At 48.7% G+C, this 25,149-nt stretch overlaps 1 protein-coding gene across 3 annotated transcripts; it reads right to left on the bottom strand.

The window, feature by feature from the left end:
- Positions 1–1,123: 1,123 nt before the first annotated feature.
- RGS13 (regulator of G protein signaling 13) lies at positions 1,124–24,438 on the bottom strand. Of its 3 annotated transcripts, none has more exons than XM_045818219.1 (8): positions 24,299–24,438; positions 22,922–22,990; positions 22,376–22,416; positions 18,013–18,081; positions 16,081–16,228; positions 14,920–14,981; positions 3,129–3,295; positions 1,124–2,051 (listed from the first exon to the last, which is right to left on the bottom strand). In XM_045818219.1, exons 5-8 carry the CDS (start codon positions 16,116–16,118, stop codon positions 1,866–1,868), a joined length of 453 nt encoding a protein of 150 aa, XP_045674175.1. In that variant the 5' UTR covers positions 16,119–16,228; positions 18,013–18,081; positions 22,376–22,416; positions 22,922–22,990; positions 24,299–24,438; the 3' UTR covers positions 1,124–1,865. The 3 variants fall into 3 exon arrangements, with proteins under 3 accessions (XP_045674175.1, XP_045674169.1, XP_045674160.1); XM_045818213.1 differs by having other exon boundaries at positions 16,081–16,184; XM_045818204.1 differs by lacking the exon at positions 16,081–16,228.
- Between the last annotated feature and the right edge of the window lie 711 nt (positions 24,439–25,149).

Genomic DNA, 25,149 nt, shown 5'->3' with positions numbered 1-25,149 from the left:
CCCGGTGGTGCTGTCCCGCAGCCCCCGGCTCTTCGTGTCCGTCACCGCGTGACCCCTGTGTCCCCAACAGCAGGTGAAGGTCCCCTGGGAGCCAGGCGGAGGGACTGCGCTGGGGAGGGGCAAGCAGCACGGAAGCAAAACGGTGCTCTCGACAGAGACGAGGGGAGACGTAAGCGGTGAAGGGCGCTGCTCCTTCTACCACTTACTGTCAGTCGCTCAGTTCCCTTTTGGCTCTGTCGGCGTCGGGCCGGTTCAGTACAATTTGAATGAGAAGGGCCCCGGACGTTCGTAAAATGCGCGGACCACGTGCACTGCGTCCACGCCCACCTGGCCTTTCCTGCTTGCCCATCAGCATGCTCACGGGCTGGTGGAGAGAGGGGGGCTGTGTCAGACACGTGGGGGCTGTGTCAGACACCTGGGAGTGTTCGTTTTTCTGGCTCACCGCGTCTAGGGAACATCGTTAAGTTCAGGTGTCGGAGACCTCAGCTCACGTTCTTATACTGGTATTTTTAAGAGAAAAGAAATACAATTCAGCAAGTTAGATAAGCTTGGGCTACTGTGGGAACACCTTCTGCAGCTAACTAGAGTCCCCATAAATCAACCACATGCTTTTTGAAAGCAAACATTCTCTTGTCCAATTAATTTTCTCTCTCAGAAATGAACCCCCAAATATTTGTTTAGTGTTACAACAATCCTCTGCTTCGGGAGAAGAATTCCGGTGACTCTGTATCTTCATGGGCCACCGCTTTTGTGAGGCATTTTGCAGAGGTAGTGTGACTTCAGTCAAATTTGAGACCTAAGAAACACTCTTCGCAGTAAGACTAAAGATCTTGAACCAGATTTTCCCACAGTTAATTATTTTTTTGAAAAATGGCATTACATGTTTCAGGTATCGTATTCCCCGTTACAAACACAGGCTCTCCGTCCGTCTGTGCGGAGCCCCTGTTCTCCGCTGTGTGCGGGGCTCCCCGAGACGGACGTGAGTTCTTTCCCGGGGAGTCTCCGACAACGTCTGAGGAGCCGCCGCGACAGGACGGATGGAAAACAGCCTTTCACTGGAAAGATAACTTCATTGTGTCTTAAAAAAACACATTTGTAAGCTTTTAATTTATATTTGGATTTATTGATTATTAGGACCATAATGAATTCACATTGTAAGGAAAAAATATCTCCAAGTACAGGGACCAAATTTTCTACCCTTCTACTGATAAAAGCATAGAACTGAATGAAGTAATTAATACACTTTTAATAGCTTAGAATCATCAGAAATTGTTCACAGGTCGAAGATAAATGCAACACAGAAATTCAGTTATGCACATCATAGTAGGAAAATTTTACAGGCAAAACATTTCTCAAGAACCGATCTTGTTGATACCACTCATGATATGACATGATTGATTGCACTGTGGGTACTAAGTTTGTCTGCCAGTGAATGTTATTATGAGCATTTCTGTACGCGACATTCATGCCAGAGAGACAACTCATACAGCTACAGCGTCTAAAGGACTGCCCCGCACATTGTGGCACTGCATTTCACGCGCGGGGAGCCTCCGTCAGCTGCCCGCTGCGGGGCAGGTTGTAGCACCGGGGCCGGCGGGGGAGACCCTCCTCTCCCGTGCGCGTCAGCTGAGCGCTGCGTCCGCGAGCCGCGGGTGGTGTTCTGCCCGGGCCCACAGTCCCAGGGCCCATCCCTTTGGGGCCCGTTTCTCTTTGGGAACTAGAGCCCAGTTTATGGTTTGATTCCTTGTACCTTATTCCTACTCTGTTGTTCATTTTGTGAGTTTTCTTTTTTAAAACTTAGAACGAGAAAGCCGCACTTTCCATAGGCCGCCCTCACTGTAGTGGTCGACCTCACCGAGTGGTCGTCAGGAACTGGCGTTGGACTGCACAGCCTTCACAAGCTGCTGGTACATTTCCGACTTTAAAAACCTGGGGTACGAGTCTCTCTCCATGTGCGTGTACACTATTCTCTGGGCCTCTTCAAAGCACGTCTCCGTGGGTTCTCGGATATTCCTGAAGATGGCCTCCCTGGTCGAACTGTCAATGTTGATCTGAAAAGTAAACTCACGTCAGTAGGCGGAATGGAAGGCAACAGCATAAGGGAAAGGCTTAATTTAGCCCCGCCACCCTTTTCAGTGGAGCAGGGTTATTTTGCTTCCAGTTGTATGGGCCCCTCAAAAGACACAGGAGATAAACTCGCTGCTTCTTCGAAAGTAAACATCCACCTCCACATCCCGGATAAAAATAACAAGAGGCCCGAGACCCAGCAACCTGCAGAAACCATTGCTTACTTAGGAGGTTGCAAGCGGTTTGCTAGCGGAGCCTACAAACAAGGAAGTTTACAGGATGGAGGTCTTGTCTAAGGAAAAAAGGGAAGTCGGTGCTATTTTAAACTTCATCTTCCTTAACAGTCATCAGCGGTGACTTAACTGAATTTGCCCCCAAAATGGGAAGAAGGTGAAGAGACGTGGAGAAACGGAGAAGTGGTCATTTCAGCAAAACAAATATTTTCCAGGCATGAGTTTTGAGGAACCAGTCAATTAGGCAGGCCTCTCCAAGGCGACCGGATCTCACGTGCCGCCCGCTAGCTTGCTCCCCTGGGCAGCGATGCTCTCAACGCTCCTCCTCCTCCCCGCACCTGGAGGAGCCCCAGTGTATCTGCTTCACTCACAACCCCGTCTCCTCCAGGCCTTTTTAAATGATCGGCGTTGACATCAGTGTGAGCGTTGGCTGGCTTTGCCGGTTTTCGACTCGGGTGAGTGGGGGGCGCTGGTGTGGAGGCACAGCCTTTGCCCAGCTCTGCTATTTGTGGTACCAGTAGTTCCTTCTAGCAAAGCCCATTCTCCTTTGTAAATAACTTTACTGGGAATTAAAATCACTCATCAAGGAGAGGCTTTGGAGCTACGTGGACCTAACTTTGAACCCTGACCTTCCCGACTAACCGCTGCGTCCCACTGGACAAGCTAGCTAACGACGTCTCTGGTGGCGTCTCTACTGGGAAACAAGGTGAACGGCACCGACTTTGCAGAGCTCCAGGAGACACTGGCGTCAAGTGCCCGGCACGTGTGTGTGCCCCCGACGGACGTGGGCGCCCTGGTTTCCGTTTGCCGCCACCGCTGGGCACTCACCTCTCGAGGGGACTCTGGCTGGATGTAAAGCTTACACAGCTTCTTGGCCTGAGAAATTCTGCCCCGTCGTGAGGCAATTTTCTTATAGGTTTCACAGGCCATCCAGAATTTGATATTCTCATCACTGTGCTCCATTTTTAGGTATGCCGCGTAGACTACCGGACCATCTAAAAGTAACGGAGAAGCTAGTTAGTTTTCATGGGTCAAAATCATGAAGAACTCTGAAGAACACATAATGGGGTTTAAAAGTGAGGTATAAATCAGAGCCCCCAAATTATTTAACAAGTGACGACTATGTAATGTCACACACGCACCACGTCACAGTCACCTCTGTCCACCTGGGTTTCGACAGTGCCAGTCAGTGGTGTGGTCACCCCTCATTCCTTGACTCTGAGTCACTCAGAGAAAAGCATCCACTAGGGTCTGTGGGTCAAGGATAGGAGAGGGTGCAAGGACCCAGCGACAGGACTTACTTTCAGATCAGTGGATAGAGAGGCCTGGTCATGAAACCGCCGTGGAAGATCTCAGACCTCAAGCTAAGGGAGGGTAAGAGCAAGGTTGAACGGGAAATAGCCCATCCATGCAGAAGTGATCGACCAATCAGCTTGTGCAGCCTGTGGTGTTTCTCAGTACCCAGTGAGGCCGGAGAACGTAGACAGATGAAAAAGCCAACGTCAGGTTCCTGGCTTACTTGGAAAAGGAGGACTGGGGAAAGAATGGAATTGGAAGGGGGTATTAAAGACCACGTCAGAATCTAGAACAGGCCAGTGGGTGTCTGCGACAGGACCGTGAGGACGACACTGGATGCCAGAGCTGAGCACCCCCCGCTCTGGTCTAAAGCAGCCCATCTGGAGTGGGCACAGGAGGGCAACCACGTGAGCAAAGCCGTTCCGATGGAGGCATTGTTTTTGTAGGTGCTGGAGATTGAAGAGAGGGCGAGGTAACACATTAGTAGGACCTTTGGGAGGACCAAGTATTCTCAAGATTCAGGATGAACACCCTGAGACGAATAGTCTACTTCCGTTGGTGATGAGGACAGCTGGAATCTCTGAGAAACAGAGTGGCTAAACGATGATTCCACGTAGCCTTGATTGATAGCAATAGAAATGTGTGTGCAGGCACATTGGACAGGCGACTGAGCCTTCATAGGTTCTGATGAAGAATGTCTTGATTTAGTATCATTGACCAGGGGAAGAAATAATGGTAATCAGATGGAATGGCAGTGGTGAGTAAACTCTTACTATCCTCGTTGTTAACCTAAGAGATTAGTTTCCTAGCACTAGACTCTGTGGCTTCTCTGGCTCTGTTAGCAGTGATAGGACAATAAAGATAACAAGTAAGGTATTTTGCATCCAAGAGAAAAACCCAAATCGAGGCGGATCCCTTCAAAGGAGGCAGTAGGGTTGGGGAACGCTGGCCGTCTACAGGAAGTGGTCCATCCCGGGACACCCCAGAATCTACAAGAAGCGGTCCATCCCGAACACCCCGGATCAGAGCAGGGCTTGTCATTTCACCCGTGACACTGGGCGGCAGGGGGTTCAAAAGCACCGTCACTGGAGAGGACAGACACGATGGGGTTAGGCTGTGGATAAAAACGTGACCTCAAACGTTCAATGGGGTCAATATTTCTACCCAGTGGGGAGCGTGCTTGTTAACTCGGGTTTCCAGCAAGAAGTGACTTTTCACACCAGAGGGACTGTGGGTTCTGCCGTGCCTGGACCGCAGCCCGGAGAGCCAGGGCGGGAGGGTCCAGGAGGGGCAGGGGGCTCTCCAAGCGGAGAGGCAGCTGGACGGGTGGGCGCACCATTCACTTCACAAGTAAAGCTGGATTTGCCCTGTTTGTAGGAAGAAGCAGAGTTCTGTTTAAGAACATAAAAAGCAATCGGATATATTTTGTGCTCAGGGGAATTTTGACTGAGTGCTTCACCGAGAACAGAAAATAAGGACTCTAAAATAAGGAAAGGAGCCATGAAACAGGAAAGAAACAAGACACCAGATAAAAATCTACAGGCCCCGGAAGGAGACTTAACCACCAGGCTACTTGGATGGGTTGAGTGTCTCAGTGGGTGCGGGTAGGGAGACACTTTGGAAACCAATGGCACGGTATTCTGAATTTGCGTTTACATCCGTGTTTAGCTTGATTGCATAGGAAAATGTTTAGAGAGTTTCGTTCCAGAAGCTGCCTGCGGGTTACTGGGATGCTGATCTCATGCGCTGTTGTATCATACCTCGTGAAGGCTGACCCCGACCACCGGGACCTGTCTGGTGCTTCGGGTACGGTTCCGGTGTGTAGAACCAGTGCTCACGCGATTGGTGTGTTCCGCAGAATTCTGTCTCCGTTCGACTGATGTTTACAACGTAAGCCAAGTTAGCAGCTGAAAACGCGTAGGGACACAAGTGTTCCCAGAATCTGAGTAATTACTGAAATCAGACCTGAACGGCTCAGTCTAGACTTTCTATTGACTCACACGAGTGAGTTACAAGGCAGGAAGAACAGCCTTTTTCGGACCCGGCAGCGGAGCCCGTCCTGCCGTGTTCAGTGGGTCCCCTTCCCGAGCACCATCCTTAGGCGACAGTGGCTCTGCTGGAGCAGAGCGAGTGGGATGAGCGGCGGCACTGGCTGTGAAATCCAGAGACGTCAGGGAGGGGTTTGCGTCACGCACTGTGGATGCCTTTTCCCTGAGTGTGAGAGCGGCACCTCGGGGAGTCACTGAAATTTATGTTTCTGTGACACACGCTGGCATCTTGGTGCCGGAGGAAAGTCTGACATTGCTCTCGGCTGAGTCAGAACAGGGCCCACCTGTTATTTAGGGTTGCTAGGCAGCCAAGTTCACGCCGTCATTCAACCCGAAAGGTGGGCTGTGCCTCAGTCTCCCATCAGAAATGCGTCTACACCAATTAAAACCTGTTCTGTTTTCCCTTCGTGCCACTGGGACAATGGATCCTGTAATTCTGCCATCCTCTCTACGAAGGTTTAAAGTGAATCTTCTGTTTTATTGAAATCTCTGGTGTGGCTTCGATGATATTAACCCTTTCTGGTTTTTCTCCTGACTTCTAGTTTAGGAGCTTAAAGTACCATGGGTTGTTTTTAAATACAGAGACTTCTAATAAAGATAGCCATTATTAACAACTTCTAATGTTTAATTTTATTCTATGAATCCTTTGTCCATCTTTAACTGACTACTTACTAGTATTAATTCATCTATGCAAGCACAGACACATAGACAAATCACCTTGTTGGTACTATACTGCGAAAGCAACTTTTATCACTCTTGCATACTTAATATCATGTAATAAAAAGGAAACACTTTTTTCCTTTTCCTTTTAAAGTGTGTTGTAGGTCTAAACTCTCAATTATTGAGCTAACCTACTATTATTGACTATTTAGATCGTTTCCCCTTTTTATGGTACAGATTACCCTATGTTGAACGTTTTGGTTTATAAATCTTTTCATCTCTAATTAGTTCCTTAGGATGAATTTAAAGGAGTGGACTGCTCGATTGACAATGTCATATTTCTGGAGACTCTTGATCTCTACTGTAAAATTGCTTCCAGAACGATCTCATTATTTTTATTACAGTTTTGAAGTCTCTACTCACTCTATCTTTTTCCAATTTGTATTTTTAAAATAGTAATGCTTAAACATTTTTCTTTCTCACTGAGCTTTTCCTTCTGTGGATTTGAAATATTTAGTTCATTTTTCTTTGGCATTGTTAGTGTTTTCTTGGATTTTCAGGTCTCTTTATATATGCAAGACTATCTGTTATATTTATAACATTATCTTCTGTTCTCTTTTTACATGTTATTTTTATGTACGGTTTTTGAGAAATACTTGTAAACTAATCTGGAAAACACCTCAATTCATCTCTCTTACCCTGATTTTCATCTTTTCTGCACTTTTATTAGACAAAAATCTCTAAAACAAAAATCTGGTCAGGACCCTTTATTTATAACCTTTGAACCTTTTCTCATCACCCTAGTGGTGACAGCCAGGCCTCTTGACAGGTGGCCGCAGAGCCCATAGGATATAGGGCTGTCCACTCGGTCCCCTGTCACCCCTGGCCACCGTCTTGGTTGACGCCCTCCTGTGGCCGGCCGAGCCGCGTGGTGCCCCCGTGCGGCTGCAGCCGAGCTCCTTCCATTTGGCAGGAAGGAGCCACAGTCTAAGGCTCAGCTTAGGTTTCTCCATCTCTGGGAAAACTTCTCTGAGTCAGCCCCATTCCTGTCAGTTGACAAAGAACACCTCGTCCATACTTGCTTGAATGATGTCTCCCTGTCTGTCACCGTCTGCTCCATCTCTCGGTTCACTCTGTCCCTGTGCCCACACCTGCACACCCGTGGAGGGCCAGGACGGCACGTGCCTCCCCCCCAGGTGCCGGGTGCCCACGTCCCACCTGATGGACAGCAGGGACGGAATAAACAAATGTCTGCCCCCCCTGGTTCGGGGTCCCCCATGCTTCTGCACTGTAAAGGGACTCCCATGGGTTTTGAAAAGTGAAGCCAGATTATTCAGCATGCAGGAAACAGCAACGACCAGAGGATCGTACTTGGCAAAGGGCGTGAGAAATTAATGGGGACAAAGGTGTGGAGTGGGAAGAGCTGAGGCACGGCTGGGGGGAAAGTGGGGGCTGGGGAGGCACCATGGCAACGGCAGCGAGGAGCAGAGGTCGGGACAGTCACGGGGTCAGAAGCTGCCAATCCACGTGGAGCAGCCCAGACCCGTTCCCGGAGGGAGAGAGCTGAGGGGTGGCTCAGCCTCTGCGTCAGGGGCATAAGGGGGGACCATGGCATCTCCTAGTGCCTTCCCGTGTCCACTCTGTGCCACGAGAAGGGGGAAGGTACCCGGGCTAGCAGAGGGTGGCTCCTCGGCGTGGTTGGCCTTCAGCAATAGGGCAATCTGACACTCTTCACCCTGGCGTGTCCAAGGCACTCTGCAGGCGACTGCGGTGACTGAGAAAGGGAGGAAAGGACACAGGACATCCAGGGATGATTTTGGCCAAGATGAAAAGAGGGATGTCACGTCTGTGTGATTCAGAACACTCATGTATCCGGAATGGCTTACTGCGTGTCTGCTGTGCGCCTGCGCCCAGAGCCCACGGAAGGGGCTGAGGAAAACACACAGCTGCGCCTTCTCGCTAGACGGGGTCCCTGCGGAGCTGGAACGGGCGCCCAACATCCCCCAGTCGTCCTGCCGTCCTTCCTGGCACCATCCGGCTCTCCAGATCTTCAGGAGCTGTTCGCATCTCCTCCCGTTTTAAACGGCCGGCACATCCTCCACCCAGCTCTCTGCCGATGCCCTAGCCTCAGACTTCGCTCACTCAATCAGGTGGAGATTCCCCGCTTTCCCTCCGTCAGAGTGACCAACTGTCGTCCACGGGCACCTGCGATCTGCGCTTCCTAACTTTCCTCCCAAGAAGGAAGGACCCCTGTTCCTCTTCGGGCAGCCAGACAATTCTTTTTTGACTCCCACCTAACTTTTCTTCCTCTGTTCCATTGCTTGTGAGATTGTCCCTATCATAGCCATGGCTGGTAGCTTAGTTGGTTAGGGTGTCATCCTCGTACACCAAGCTAGTGCGTTTGATCCCCAGTCAGGGCGCTCGGAGAATCAACCCATGAATGCATAAAGAAGTGAAGCAACGAATCGATGTCTCCTTCTCTCTCTCCCCCTTCCTCTCTCTCTGAAATCAATACATAAAAAACACTGAAAAAATGTTTCCCCCACTCTCTTGACGTCACCAGTTTCGTCCTCTCTCTGATTGCCGTCATCTACCAATGTGCGGCCATATCTCCCAATAAAACCAGTGACCGCTGTGACTGTCTTCCCAGTACTGACCGCGTCTTCCCATCCAGCCCGTACTCCTTGCTCTCTGACCTTCACAATGAAACTCAGGAGTGACTCGCCGGCCCCCCGCCCTGCCGCTTGTTGCCCTGCCCCCTCCGCCACGGCCCTGAGACCGCCCCTGCCGAGGCGCCCTTGACTTCCACGTGGCCAGATCCGTCGTCCCAGCCCTGTCTTCGTCTAACGTGACTTCTCAGCAGCTCTGACACAGGGCACAGCTCCCTTGCCGAGAGGCACCCTTTACCTCCCGTGGTTGTCCACTGTGTGGGGCAGCCGTCACTCGCCCGGTGCGTTTTCCTGTCTCCTTCGCCGACTGTCCCTCTTCTCTGAATGTGGAGATGTGAGCGTGCACCTGCTTGGCATCTCTGCTCCCCACTCTGCCCCCTCCCTCAGAGCTCCCCCCCCCAGTGACCTCAGAGTCCCTGGCTATGTTAGGGTCCATAGGCTAATCACTCCCAGCTTTGCCTTCTCCACTGAGTCCAGTCTTGTCTGGTTTATTGCAACAGGCCTCTCACTGGTCTCTGCTTTTCTTCTTCAGACCAGAGGGGTCTTGTGAACGCACCTTGACTCTTGCTATTGAAGTCCATGTTTGTTCGTGGGCTTCACCTAGAAGACCCCAAGCTCCTGGCAGGTTAACTTCCATTGGTTATTTGAAGACACTAACCTCACTCGTATCTTAGGGCTTTTTGAACTTGGCTCTCTGCTGCTCGGGCCTCTGTCCCCAGGTCCCAGCATGGCTGTGTCTCAGCTCAAATCCTGTCCCTCCTGAGCATTCTCTAATCATCCAGTTGGCCTCTTAACACCCGCCTGTCTCTGTCCTACTGCCTGACCTTCTTCAGAGCACTTGCCACTCCCTGGAATCAATTGACCAGTGAATTCGTTTGCTTGGCCGTCCGTCTCCTCCCTCTAGAGGGAGCAGAGGAGCTGAGCACAGTGACCTTGGCCGGGCTCACCCCCCCCGTGTCCCAGGCAGGGCTGAATGAGTCATCCAAGGGCGTGAGCTACTGACCTTCTCGTTGTTTATATCAAACATACTTTGCTCAGATATCAGTGCACAGCTTCTCTTCTCATCTTGTGAGATCTGTATGGACCTTCTGTATTTTTATTCTGATGTTGTAGATTTGGATTTCAATTGTTTTTCAGTCTTGATCTTCCCAGTATGAAGAACCCTTGGGTTTTAGGTGGCGGTTGGTCCCCTTGTCAATTCAAATGCATGGCTATCATCTTTTCTAGTTCTGATAGGTTCAGCCATCTCGGATATCCACAGGACTTCCCCCCGATTTTTCTTCTTGGTGGATGCCTGATACTTGGAGGACATTTTGGGGCACTGTGCTGTGTTTTGGGTCACCATCATTCCAGGAAAAATTGTTAGGAATTCCCATGTGTTTTTACAAAGAGATGACTAATAGCTCAGACAATTTTTTTTCCTGATTCACTAAAAAACATTTACTATGACTTTTATGTCCATTTGAAAATAGTTGAATTCTTTCCTGAAAACTGATGTTTGGAAACTTGGAGTACTTCTTATCGTTGTAGAGTTGAAAATTTTGATGGGTAATTTCTGCTGAATTCATTGTAGGGATTTTTTTTTTAATGAGATCAGTTTTTAACACTAAATCCTAAGGAACCGTACACTCTGTGTCTTCACTGAAAGCGGCACTCGTTTATCTTTGCTGTGCTTGCTTCACCTCCAGCAGCTTCCTCTCTTCTGAATACCTCCAGTCAGACTTCCTCATCTTACAGAGATGCGATCAGTGGGCCCCGGTTTACAAACGGCCTTTGGTGAGCCTCCTCTCCCAGGAAGCCTGCTATCATGTCTCCCCGTCTCTCTGAGCCCCTTGGCACGCGAGTGCACACACACACACACACACACACGCTCTGTGCCGTGAGCCCTGCTGTTTCCGTCCTCCTTGTGCGTAGTCGTTCTTGAACTGCCCGTGGTGGTGCACGTGTCCTGGATCTGTCCTTGATTACGAGTGCCTTCCGGAGAACCTTTGCACTGGCCTTGGGGCACACCCCCTTCCACGGCCCATAGGACCGGTCTCCCGGCATCGTGTGCAGTCAGAATTCAGCGGACGCCTCGCTGCCCAGAGAGGACGCTTCACAGAGCACCAGCTGAGGCTCAAGGCACGTTGTGTTCTTTGGACGGGCTGTGCGGCTCTCCGATGCTCGGCCTCTCACACCCGGCGCTTCACAAGCATGTGTTTACTGTGGCCACAAGCCACACTCTGGGCGAATTCTGAATCCTCATCTGGTATGAGCCATCCTAACGGGATCTCACAAGTAATTTTATGTCACAAAAGGGTGTGTATGTGTTTTTCTTTCTATGTCGAGAGCTTCCTTCCGCTTGTCCAATGTAACAATAGACTCTTCAAGGGAAAGGTATCTCTTTATGAAACTGTCTTTCTTCTGGAAGCAAACAATGTATGTATTAAAAAAAAAGAACAAAAAGTACTGCCTGTGAGTCAGTTACACAGACTTCGGTGAAATTTTTCGTCCAAGGCTATTATTTTTAAAAAGTGTATCTTTGCCTTGTTTTTCCCTTATTTTGCGTTACTAGATGTTGCTTCAATCACCATTTCTTCTTTGCCCAAATGTACCAAATCTCTCCTAGATTTCCAGTTTTGAAGATCCATTTTTTTTTCTGTTATTTTATGTGCACAGGAGCCCATGGGATTTCTTTGTTTCAGCCGCGTTGCCTGGCCCCTCAGACATGCTTAATAATTGTTGAATATCTGCTGAGTAAAGGCACATGCTGTTCTTAAAAAATAATTTGTCAATAACGCATCATTAAATAACATCTAGAGTGCATCTAGGCTGCTGGCATAGTTAATCTCTAACTGACGTATGTCTTGATTTTGCTGCGGTTCTGTCCTTGAACTGATGATTTTCTTGGACCCCTTTTTCCCAGGAGGAAGTCGAGTTGAGCTGGGTTGTGATGATTGTGTTAATGGTTTCCAAACCAATTCCTGTTCATCTGTGGGGACCAAGTCTAATAGGTTTCGTTCCCACGTGGGTTTCCGAACCACATGTGTTTAGAAACAGTCTTTTAGTCTGTGTGGAAACAGGCATCTACATGGCTTACTTAGAAGATGCATTAGGCTGGTGTGTTTGGTTAACGTAAACACATTTTATTCTCGGGCGCATTTAAAGTTTGTATTCTTAGTTTTCTCTTTCTGATTGGATGGTCCACAGAATGAATTGTTATCATCACCCTTTTATTATGCGATTATTGAATTTCCACATCGATGTCACTGTAACTCAGTTTCTGGTAAGGGGCTTACCCTGTTTTTGCTGGATTTCATAAAGATCAGCATGCCTTCCTGTTCTCATCTTTCTTGTGGACTTTGCTTATTCGTATGACACTAGGTCTCTAAGTTGCAAATTCTAGCTAGGCTCCCCCTTGAGATCATTACCAAGTAATTGACTTTGTTCACGTTGTTTACGAGACCTCCAAAACTGGCACAGCAACTCCGACATAATCTGCCTTGATGCTTTGATCTTTTCTTACTAACATTTGCCTCGCAGTTATTCATTGGACATTTATGGAGTGCCATTACGGACAAAGCACATTGTCAGTCTCGAGAGGGAAGGATGATAGGGGACCGAGAGCAATTGCGCTGTTAGGAAATTCACGACAGAGTGAGAAAGCAGCTGTGGAAAACACCCAATACGTGAAAGAGCTGTCATGAGAAGCAGAATAAATAAGGAGGCCAACAAAGGAGAAGGGGGAGGAAAAATGTTTCCGAGAGGTTTTGGGGAAAAGGCGGACGCTGAATTTCACCTTCCAGGACGGGCAGAGGAGATGGAGGAGACGCAGAGAGGACTTCGCACAGAAGCTGGCGCGGGAGAGTTCGGGGTGCGGAGCGGGGAGCCGTGCTCACCTGGGCCTCAGTGTGAGCATCGCGCAGGAGGGCAGGGCTGGAGCTCAGCTTTAGGGAGTGCACTGATTTGCGGGAGTCTCGGTTCTCGTGGTGGACAAAACCCGACAGATTATGACAGCTGGTCATTACAACGAGGTACAAACAACCCGTGACTGCAGGGCCACACAGGGAGATACGGGGGGACCGATGTCGGCCTCACCCCAAAGCTCGTGGATATTCAAAGTCCTGGATGTCAGGTTGGAGAGTTTGGACTTTTTGGTGGGCAGCAGAGGAAAAGGAATGCTAGAGATAGGGACTTGATTCCTAATAAAAATAATGAATCATATTTGTGTGCATAGAGCTACGTCAGGCTCAGAGCTAGGGGTTTTAAGTCTGACCTGCACAATGATGCTGAGAAGGGAGGTGACGTCACTCCCGTTTCCCAGGTGGAGATGTGCAACTCCAGGAGGGAGACAGACGCGGCAGCATTTCACGACAAGGATTACGGGGTTTGGGACTGGAACCCCAGTTACCAGCAGAGGACCCATCGGCGCAGCTGACTGAGCACATACTTCTGTCTCTTCCTCTCATTCCACTGTCCTAAAATTGCTCCCAAGATACATTTAAAAAAATTCACAGTCGTGCAGGCAAGCTGGACCACAAACTGGCCGGAAGTCAGGGCCGAGGGGGCCAAAGAAAGAAGCCACGGTCTCCAACGCCAGCAGAAAGGCGCACACAGAAGGTGGGCGCACAGGCAGTGAGCTGCGCTCGGGGGTCTGTGCACCAGCACCCGGAGGGGCCGTGGGGCCACCGCCGGTTAGGGTGGGTGACCGAGGGTGGGGGGGACCGAGGTGTGTCAGGAGGAGCAGCCACGCCTGCAGCCACTGCCCTCGGGGCCCGGCAGTGAGAGCGGTGCCCACACCAGGAGGGGGCACGGAGAGCAGGTGATGTCCCAGGTACACAGCAACCCCCGGGGACCAGGAAGGACCTTGTCCTGAATGCCCACCCAGACATCCCAGGAATCAAGCTGCCAAGCAGCACGGCGAACCCCTCCCGCCCTCCACGGAGGCCAACGCAGGAAACGCGCACAGAGAGCCGGCCGGGGGTGGGGTGGGGGGTCTCAGCTAGAAGCGGCCTGCAGGCAGAAACTAGCAACACTCGAGGGGGGCACAGAGAAGTGCCCATTGGGGAGAGAAGTGCCACATCCAGCAAATGAGAATTTCCTTTGAGTACCCACTGCACTGTTTTTTCTGCACCTGTCGCTGGGTGTGGATCTCCTCGTACTGCCTCCCGTTTCCCGCCCCCAACACGACTGCCCGCCCGCACGGAGGCGCACAATGAGGCCCGTGAAGCCTGTGACGCCGTCGCCCTCATGGCCACTGCTGTCACCTTGCACTTAGATCGCCCGAGTGCTGATGCTTGTGGACAGCTAAGGCGCACTTGGAGGAGACACTGATCAAGTCGGAAACGAACTCTGAGGAGTTTTAGAACATCAAGACTCCAGCTTGTTCTTACTTTCGAAGGCACTGAGAAAAGCAAGGTGCTGCCCTGGCTGGTGTGGCTCAGGGGACCGAGTGCCGGCCTGTCAACCAGAGGGTCGCCTGCTGGCTTCCCAGTCAGGGCACAGGCCTGGGCTGCAGGCCAGGTCCCCAGTAGGGGCTGTGTGGGAGGCAACCACACACTGATGTTTCTCGCTCTTTTCCCCTCTGTCTAAAAATAAATAAATATTTTTAAAGAAAAGCAAATTGTTAATTTACAAAGTAATCTAACTTTAGCTGGTTACGGTAAGGCAGTATATTCTGTTACTATTTAAGCATATTTTCCAAGGGCTTTTACACGTAGACTTGTGAAGAATAAATAGTCACAGTGACTAATCTTGTTCGAATTAACACCAGAGGCAATCATGGCGGCTGACACGACAAACTATTTTCAGGTTTTCCTTTTTTAACTGTGGCAGTTGCCACTTCGGCGGCTGTGAGAGGAGAGTGCCCCGCCACCATCCAGGGTCCCCCCGCCACCATCCAGGGCCCCCTCCCCCAAAGTGGGAGACTGAGGAGCGAGTCACAGGTGACACGCGCAGTGTACTCACGTTTCGTGGCCATCAGCTCTTCAAAGGACTGGGCCCACGCGAGCACCTCCTCCAGGGTGAGGCTTGGAAGAGAAACGAGAGGGCATGTGTTGCGCTGAGAGAGCCTCGAGCTTTTTCTGAACCGAGCGAAGAGACACTGTCTTGAAAACAACCCAGAACACAGTCGCGCCGCGTTTGCGTGAGCTTTTGGGTGGACGTTTACCTCCTTCGATCGTTCACGTTTTATTTTTACTTCCTAAATACTGAACATTATGCAAATTATGAAAGTATAAACTTCACAATATTATCAAATACACTTTAAAACAATAGTCATAGTCCTGTAATCTCTCCCTGTTCCCAAATTACCACTATCAATATTTCGATTTAGTTATTTTTAGTCTTTGTGTTGTGCGTGTGTTTGTGGGTTTTTATCCAAGAAGTAATCATACTCTGCTTGTGTTTGTGTGTGTATACTTTTTTCTGGTATGGTATATACACACACACATATACACACATACACATATACACACATATATATTCTTATGGTGAACTTATATCTTCACAGTTGTCTTAAAAACCATCTATAGTGTTGTAATTTATAGTTATAATTTATAATCATTGTTATTCCCTGACTATTGAGTATTCTACAAGGGGGCATTCCGTAGTTTGCATAATTATTCTCAATGAGCATTTTGATTGTTTCTCATTTTTCACCGTTGAAACCTGACATGGTCCATGGTTAGAGTAATCCCCTAGGAGGTTAGCAGAAGTAGGATCAAAGTGGGGCGAAAGATGCACGTGTTTAAGGGTCTCAGCACAAATTGCCAGGTTGCTTTGAAAGCATTAAGCATTGCATGCAGCAACACATTTGCCTGCTTATCCGGTAGAATCTTAGAGTTTACCCACAAACCCTATTTGCATGCATTCATATAACAAAGTTCTCTCTTATGTATGGGTATTTTCTGTCTATTATTTGCTATATTTTTTACACATGGAGGGTTTTGATTTTATTACTGTGAATAAAGTGTCACGTTCCATTTGACCTAAACAGCATTTTTTAAATAAAAGCATTTCTTGTTTAGAAAATGTCTGTGAAGAATCCTGACCCTGAGGCTTTTATTCCTGTTCCTTTGGGTGGGCTTCAGAGGCGAAGTGGCAATGCTCGCATAGAAATCGTCTTACTTTCCCTTTTTTGAAATGCTCAGTGTGTTCATTGCCATCCAGTTTAGAATATATTTAGCCCGGTCGCCGGTGTGGAACGGGCAGCCGGCGGCATTAGCAGGCACCTGGCATAGTGGGAGGAGATCCGTTAAAGAGGTTGAAGTGTAACCTAGAACACACACACACGAAAAATAGCGTGAGTCCTAAAAAGGTCAAATATGTTTTGTTTTCTGAAAATCCAGACGGCCCTTGCGAGTTTTAGATGGACTGTTTGCACCAGCACGGAGGCTTAGCAGTGCACTGCTGAGGATGGCTTTCCGAAAACATTTCCGTGAAATGGGATCTGACTCACTGGCCTCTTCTCTTACTAGAACTGGAGAGGCTGCAGCCTCAGGCAGCCCTCCCAGTCCGGCGACGGGGGGGCGGGCGCTTGCTGCCTGTCCCTCCGTCCCCCCGTCTCCAGCATTTAGGGAGGGATACAGGCCGCGGCCCCAGCCCAGGTGCCCTAGCCCTCCTGGGTTCGCTTATAGTCTGGCGTCGCTACCAGTCGGGGAGAGCGTGCCTGGGCCTCTAAGATTGACGGCATTTATGCAGAGAGAAAGTGTGGGGGTTATGGTTGGGGGTAAAGTTGTGATATTGACACTTTTTTTTTTGGTTTAACCTTACTTTTGCTTGTAATTATTTCTTAGTATTTCACAAGTTGTACATTTTCCCGTGGCCGTCCAGGTGCCCTAACAGGAATTGTCCTAAACTCCTTTGCCCCTTCTCCCACCCCGATTTTTAAATAGGAGTTCTCCGCTTTGGGGGGCAGCAGGAAGCAAGCAGACAGGGGGACGTTCTCTGTGTTGTGATGGGAAGAGGAGTGGGGTGTCTGGATCTGGCAGTCCTGGCCGTGCTTAACTGCTGGGTCTCGCTGAGTATCTCCAAGCCTCAGTTTCATCGTCTGCAAAGTGGGGATAGCAGTACCTACATCAGAAAGATGTCATGAAAATGAAACTAGGTCCTGAACGTGAAGCATCGGTCCAATGACCGTGACCCGGCCGTGCGCCGTGAGTGTGAACCCTCGCTCCTGCGTCTTCCCTTCCCCTGGTGCCCCACGTGGCCGGCTGCTGGGGGCCGTGGGAGCGCTGCCAGGGACGCTCCGCAGGAGTCCTCAGCAGGAGGGGAGGGGGCTGCCCCCCAGCCAGCTGTCCCCTTTTCCCCCCTGACTGCGCCTGTTGGTGCGGCAGCCACACCTGGTGGTCGAACATGCTGAGCTTCGAAGCTCACCTGCCCACAGGCGGTGGCTTGCGAGCGCTTTGGGGCATCCGGCTACTTCAGGGCGCGCTCAGACCTGGGCAGGGAGGCGTGGTCAGAACTAAAACCACTGAGGTCTGCATGCGGGCTGGGGTAGACACTCACAGTCACCCCAGCAGGGACCCCCACCCAGGGCTTTTCTGAGCTGAGCAGATCCGACCCGGTGGCTTGTTACCCTTCTCAGGCATCACGCTTGCCGTTCTGACCCAGTCACTGTCCCCCCAATGGCCCCAGTGTCAGACAGACTTGGGAGCTCGGTGAGCACTGGGTTTCACCCCCCTCCACCCTGTCTCACCTCTCCCAACCGGGGGTGACGATTTCTGCCACCTTGCAGATGGTGGGTTTGGACCGGGATTTTGGGTCAAAGAGTCTCGTTTGAAGATAGACGATATAAAACTTTTAAACTATAACCCTACGGATGTTTATTTATACTAGACTCTAAAACCACCGAGCTTGCTGAGTTCTCAAGTGTAAACCATGAATAATGAAAACGAAACCTCAGTGTCATAAAGGGTTGCTCTTGGCGGGGGTGGGGCACTCATGTGTGGATGCACATGTTAGTTTCTGAGCGAAGCGCAGGCCGGTTCCGCCGCAGTACGCAGGCTCCCGTTGGCCCTGCGGCGGAGGGCGCAGTGCCGGCCTCGCGGTGCTACTTACTGCGCGGGGCGCCGCTCGGATGCCTCTCTGCACACCTTGCAGATCCAGCAGGTCCGCCCGCTCATTTTTCTGAAGAAATACAGCAGGCACTTAGTGTAACGTAGTGATTTAAAATAATTAGAGGCTAGAGCCAATCTCTGCGGAGCACGCAGAGTTCTAAACCTTGAAGGCGACGAAGTACAATCGGCAGTGTGGGGGTGGAGACCTCGCCTCATACATATTCATGGCGGTGCAGGTGCTCAGAGTTGTGCCTTTAGAACCCATCTGCCCGACCTGTTCGTCAAGTGGTGACATTTAAAAAAATACAGCTCTCTGCAAAAGGTCTTTCCATGTAGGCCCTGACAATGAACTTGTCAACTCCCAAGATTTCTCTTTTTGAGTAATTCTTGTTTTTAGAAAGATTGCTCAGTGTATCAAAGAAGAATGTGCCTCTTTGTGATTAGCCGAACACAATAGTACAAAGCCAAATGAACAACAAGCCTTTTAACGGTGAATTCTCTGAGGGTGCCGCCTACCTGTTTACCCCGTTCGGGGCCCTGTGACTCTGCCTTGAACATTCAGGTAGAGGTACTCAGCCCAGGCTTTATGTAGCAACGAGGCTCATTTTTAACTCAGAACTTTGAGAGAATGACTTACAAATTTGTTAAGAATAATTCAATCCGCACCCGATAATGAGAGCTAAAAATATTTTGCTAAACACATATTCACACTTAGATACCATGAGTTATTAAGGACGAACAGTAAGTTTTTAGTATCGGTCTTTACTGATGTGTTGGAACATCTGTTGAACGCTTGTTAAATGGCAGGCCCTGGCTGCCAGTTCTTCCCGTTTTCAGTAAGAAGCAGTGGTGATTCACGCGAGGGGGGCTGTGCCGCAGGAAGTGGAGGGGCCCGTGAGCGCACACACACACACACACACACACACACAGCAAGAGAACCGAGCCAGACTTGGGGTGATGAGAGAAGGCACCCCAGTAACGTAACCGCTGAGTGCAGGGGCGGGGGCGGCCCGGACGGAACCAGGGAGGCAGCAAGCCCTGTCCCGTTGAGGAAATGACAAGAACGCAGTCCCCAGGGGAGTCTAGAGCGCAGCAGGGAGACAGCTCAGGGAACAGGCCGGCGCGGGCATCGGCCCAGGAGTCGTGTTCTGCGTGTTCGCTGCGGCCAGGAAGTGGGGCGAGAGAGAGTGGTGAGGAGGGGCCAGAGGGGGCACGTCAGGGCGCGCACACCGCCCGTGTCGTAGTTAGGAGCTGGGGTTGTGTCCGAGGTTTGAAAACGTGGACTAGACATGGTGACGTCTGAACTGGTGCGGTGAGGAGAGGGGATTGGCGTGTGCAAGTAGGGGGACCCGTTCGGAGGTGACTGCAGGAGTCCAGGAGTCCCTGTTCCTAAAGCCTGCAGCGCAGGGGACACTCCCGAGCTCGGCAGGTGGTGGCCATGGACAGAGATCGAAGACGTCGAAGAGAGGGAAAATCTTAGAATGTCAGGTCCCTGAGAAATAAGCTGGACCTGGAGTTCAGAATGTGGGGCCAGGACACGGGACAGGTGGCCGCACAGGAAGGGTCCCTGTTTCCTTGTAACCGGAGAGGGTGAGGGTGTCATGGGTGCCGCTCTAAGCATCGCTGCAGGTTTGGGGATAAGACTTATGGACACTGTGGGTGCATGGACTTCGTTTTCTGTGAGGGCCTCTGCGGCAAGGGGGACCAAGGGGCAAGGTCGTTAAATATACCTGCGGGAAGGCATAAAATTAGGATTCTTGTGATTGCAAATACAGGTTTAAACCAGCTTAAGCAAAAGGGAGAGTTTATGTCAAAGATGTGTTTGTGTGTGTGGTGAGGTTCTGGATGGCCTTCAATGTCGGGCTCTATCCTGTGGGTGGTAAAATGCATCGAGGTCTTTAAACAACAGTGGGATGAAAGGAGAGCCCTTTGCTGGAAACACGCAGATGATGGAGATGATTGACAGGGCAGCCGTCGGGACTAAGAAGACCCAGCCGTTGACTGGCTGTCCACAGCTGATCGTGAGTGTGCCTGGGCCCCGAGCTACGCGGCTGCAGTTCACCGTTTAAGATTCCTCATCTTTGTGATCCTCTGCCAGTCACATGTTACCCAACGGCTCTCTGCTTATCTTCTAAGTCAGGGGACGGTCAAGAACTTCCTTTTTTCATGTCTCTTCTGTCAGTGTAACTAGTCATCCCCGTCTTCCCCTGGGCCTCGACTTCTCCCCTACCTCCTTCGACCTGTAACGATGGGTTTTATGTCTCATTGTCTCCACGCTGATCTGCTAGAGCTACGTGAGCACATTGGTGGTTTCTGGAACTGAAATCCAGGTCTGCTTGCCAAGTCACCGTATTTTCTCGTGTAACTTGAATGCAGTTGTTTAGCGAAGGCTGCACAGTCCTCGTGTGCAACACCCACTGGGGTCAGGAGCGCAGCAAAGGCGATTCCCGGATGGACGAGGGTTCAGGGGGTCCCTGCAGCCCCTGAGAGGTGACGGAGCGGATTACAATACCTCTGGGCTTTGCAGCCAAGCACACATGGGCCCGAGCTCAGGCTCTTAGTTTTGTGATCTCGGGCACGGTAATTAAACCTCGCTGATTCTCAATTTCCTTTTCTCCAAAGTGGAACCGTCAAAGTTAGAAAAGCACATGCAGAACTTTCCGATGCAGTTACTCTGTTGTTCATTCAGCTTTGTGAACTCTGTCACCCAGGAGACATTTCCTAAGCTTTTTGTATGGACAGGAACCACACTTCACAAGACCGCACTCCTTCCTCTTTCTAAATTTCAGCTCGGCCCTGGTACCCTCTCCCCGTTTAGCTTCCTCGTTCTTCCGCCTGCCAGCCTCCTCCCTGCCATCCTTATTTTCATTTTTGTCACTGTGTTCCTGTGTTTCTGTCGTTCATGTTAGTCACTGAAGTTTGAACTTTAGAATTAGCTGGGTTGGCTACAGGGGTTCTGCCACTGTGGGGTGCACGTATCATACTGAGGGATGGAGCCCCCAAGAAGGGCCTGTTTGCTCAGAAGAGCTCAGCATGCTAGAGGGCAAAGGCAGGAGCCGACAGCCCAGCCAGCCCCGCCCTCTTACATACGATTACACAGGGTGTCCCCTCTACGGAGACGCCTGGTCTGCAGGAGAGAAGGTGCTGGGATTCACCCACACTCCCCTTGCCAAGCCGTGGGCCCCCGGGTGGGGCTTCACCCAGGGGAGGGCCACCGTCCTGAGCTCCAGCAAAGCTCGGTGTGGACCAGCAGGCGCCCTGTGCTTGGCTGTGCAACCGGCTCAGAAGGAGGTTCTCTGGCCCAAGCAGCTCATCGGCAGAGTGACATTGGAAAAGAGGTGTAATATAAACCATGCAATATGCAAAACTCATATTATTTATGTGTCTGACTTACCTACTCTTACTAGACTATCTGTTCCCTAAGTGTTGTAGTCAAATGCTACTTGACAACCATACATATATATACACACATATATATGTGTGTGTGTATATATATACACACATACATATATATATGTAGTTATTTATATGTTGTCTAACATTCTAGGTCAGATGTTCACAGACTTGTCAAATTATGGAATACCAATAGAATATAGTGACAGAAGAGCTTCAGTGATTCAGTTTAAAAAAATTAGTGGCAAGCCCTAGCTGGCGCAGCTCAGTGGATTGAGCGTGGGCTGTGAACCAAAGTGTCGCAGGTTCAATTCCCAGTCAGTGTACATGCCTGGGTTGCAGGCCATGACCCCCAGCAACCGCACATTGATGTTTCTCTCTCTATCTCCCTCCCTTCCCTAAGAATAAATAAATAAAAAATCTTAAAAAAAATTAGTGGCAGAACTATGTGCAAGATGTATCAGGCTTGGAATAGAGAGACCACAAGGCAGTCTTGTTTTGCGAAGTTGTCTGGTTTTCTAGTCCACTGAGAAATGGGCCTTGTTGGACGCCTCTTAGAGGCTGGAGCTCTGCTCCGTGTCCCGCCAGGTGCCCGGGGCCCCGCCCATCTTCTCCGGCTTCTGGGACTCGGTGTCCAGGTGCCTGCCGGCACTCCCTCTCTGATCACTCCCGGGCTCGCTCTCCTACGCATGCGCCCTTCGCTCAGGCGCCACAGAGCCACGTGTTCTCCCGACGCCTTCCACGTGACACAAGGTCAGTTCACGACTGTTAACCCGGCTTCTGGCAATAACACACACTGGCCGCCCTGCGTGTATTACCTCTTCCACCCAGGGCACTGCTGGAGTACGGTAAAGGGATATACCAGGCTTACACGTGAAGAACAAAAGACTAACTATGGACAGAGAAAACAATGAACTATTTCAAACTGATTTTGGAAAGCAAATGAAGGAATAGAAATTAAAATCACATACCTCTAATCTGAGAAGAGAAGAGGTAGGCTTTGGAATTTTATCTGAAAAAAATGAAGAAAATGTAATTCATAGTCCGAGGACAGAGACTTTTCAAAATAACTAGCAGTTTAGAAAGAAAGGTATACAGTCCTACATTCAACAATATTTATCATGAAGTAGTACATCTGGTCAATAGTACCGAAATGCAGAGGGCAGACTGAAATACTTCGCTACTTAAAACTGAGAACTTTTAAGAACTTGTGGTAATTCCAGGAAGAGTAAATTCTAAATTCTTTTTACAGCATAGTTCTTCAGGATTAGAATTTGATTAGAATATTCCATTGATAAATTCAAATTTATTTCATTTATAGTTAACTGAAATTAAGATAATCTTTAGTTAAATTATAGTCTTGGAATTAGAGGACATGTGGTCGTTTACTAGTAAAAACAAGTTATCCTAAAATATTCCATAAAACTACAACTCTACTTTGGCAGAAAGAGAGCTCCCTGTCAAAGGGTGACCTGAACTAATACGACATAGACTTGATTTAAATTGGAGAAACTTACCAGGCTTCAATCATCAATAATCATTTTTTCTCATGTTCGTGGTATGAGATGTGGAAAAATTCCACTGACCTAAAAATAAAGTGATAAAAAAAACAAAAACAAAAATTTTATGGTGTGCTTCCTGGAGAATGCATATTTGTCAGAGATTTCTATAAATACCCCGCCTTACATTTTAAGTAAATAGTTTATTCACTTTGTAAGGATTGAATTATGGTTATTCCTATTTTTGATTTGTTAATTTCTTATCTAGAATTAATATATTACTTTTATGGATTGATGATATAAAAATTTTTATATCTTTTAAATTTGTATTCTCATTGCTTATTATTTAAATATTTTTCACTTATTTAATGTTAACACTATGCATTAATTCTATCATTTTTATTTTTCAACATTAACTTGGTAAAACTAGTGTGCACTTTTATAATTTAAGTGTATTTATAACCAGTTTAGGTCTCCATAATGATTTATTTGTCAGTGTTTTCTCCTGATTATTTTAAATAAAGCATGCATTTCATCTATAGAATCTAATTCCTAGAGTGGTTATAAATGCATCAGTGATGAACTGAGCTGAATATGTATCATGTCAGAAAATATATTCAAGTTTCCTCTAGCATTTAAATGAAAACTTTCTCAAAGCAATATGAAAAGATAAATGAATTTTCTAAAATTGAGCCTTTTCACGTATTTTAAATTTTTTACTGTCCTGGTAGACAACTGATTAATCCTTTCTGTTTAATATAGAGTATCTGTATTTAGGTGTGTTTCTTTATATTGTGATGTAGCGTGTCACATAAAATGTACAAAAACCTGGAGCAATTTACGTTTTTGTGAAGTTTCATTTGCCACAGCACAAAAAATTCTTGCCTTTCAAAAAAGCAAGTGATTTGCATGTAGTCGTGCCTAGGCGTGACATGAAGGACTGAAGAAATTCTGTAAAATCTAGATTAACAATGCCTCACACAAACCTTACAACCTGAGATCAGTACAATTAATTGAATAATGGAACTGAGTATTTGGTAAACGCATGTTTTTCGAAACCGTCAAGTCTGACTTCCTACCTTTACCTGAACACACACACACACACACACACACACTTATCTGAACACACACACACACACAAACTTTGTAGAATGAAATACCATGCATTCTCCACTCTAAAGCTGTGCCCCATTTACAACTCCATCTATATATGTGTGCCTATACATTTGTTTTCTCGTTTTTTTTTTCTTTTTAGCTCTAGGAAGTCTCCGCCTGACCAACATCTGGGTTTTCTAGTTTATTTTCCTTAGAAGAAACCTGCTCACATTTCTAGCAGCCCCGCCGTTCAGGTAAAATTCCATTATTCGTTTATACCACAGAGAATCTCATACTTACAAACACATGTAGAGCGGTCCACCTTGCTACATTTTATTTCCTCTTTGTAGGATCCTTTTGCAATCAGGTTCTGAAATTTCATGAGGCACCCAGCATTTTGTTTTTCCTGGCATGAAAGAACTTAACTGCCTCTGTGATGACCTTTGAGGGCACTCTGGTTTCTGAATGAATGTCCTGCTTTTATGCCTGCATCTATGCAAAGAGAGGCTTTGTTGAATATGGAAAGTAGTCCTGGGGACTCCATGCACTGCTGATAAAAAGGTTTATCTGACAGCTTCAGCCCATCCGAGGTGCCCTGTGACCGGAAGCAGTAGCTCCACAAAATCTCCAATGCAATAGTCAAAGTTTTCCCCGCAAATAATTCCTTTTTCTAGTTTTAGAAAATGTTTAAAGTAAAGTCTCCCTTTTAGAACAGGCAGAGAACTGAATACTGTAAGTAGGCTGTCACTGCAAACTCTTGCTGTGGAGTTACTGAGAACTGTTCAAATCAGTCTGTCAATTTATTAAGATCAGTAAGGACTTGTAACAGCTGGCAGATCTAAGGAGGTCTCTTTTCCGGTTGCTTTCACTGGTCCTCAGGGGGCTGGTGAGTGTTCTGAACTCCCCACTGCTCTCCAGTTTCTTCCCATACCCATTCAGGTCTGCACTGCACTCGGTGTTTCCCACGAGGGCTAATGAGTGCAGGGTGTGATGAGACTGTTAACGCCCTTTCCCTGCGTGGCGTCTAGCTGTGTGCGTGTGAGTGTGAGTGAGACAGAGCGGTGGGGGGTGAGAAATGCCAGAATAACGCAGTGAAAAAGATGAGAGTGTCGTTGGTGGAGTGTTCCTTAAAGTATTTAGGGGCCTAATGA

The sequence above is a fragment of the Phyllostomus hastatus genome, unplaced genomic scaffold, assembly GCF_019186645.2.
Source record: "Phyllostomus hastatus isolate PE091 unplaced genomic scaffold, TTU_PhHast_1.1 phas_contig_148, whole genome shotgun sequence".
NCBI classification, from domain to species: Eukaryota; Metazoa; Chordata; class Mammalia; order Chiroptera; family Phyllostomidae; genus Phyllostomus; species Phyllostomus hastatus.
Note: the sequence above shows the minus strand (reverse complement) of the source record. Positions and strands in the feature narration are given on the sequence as shown.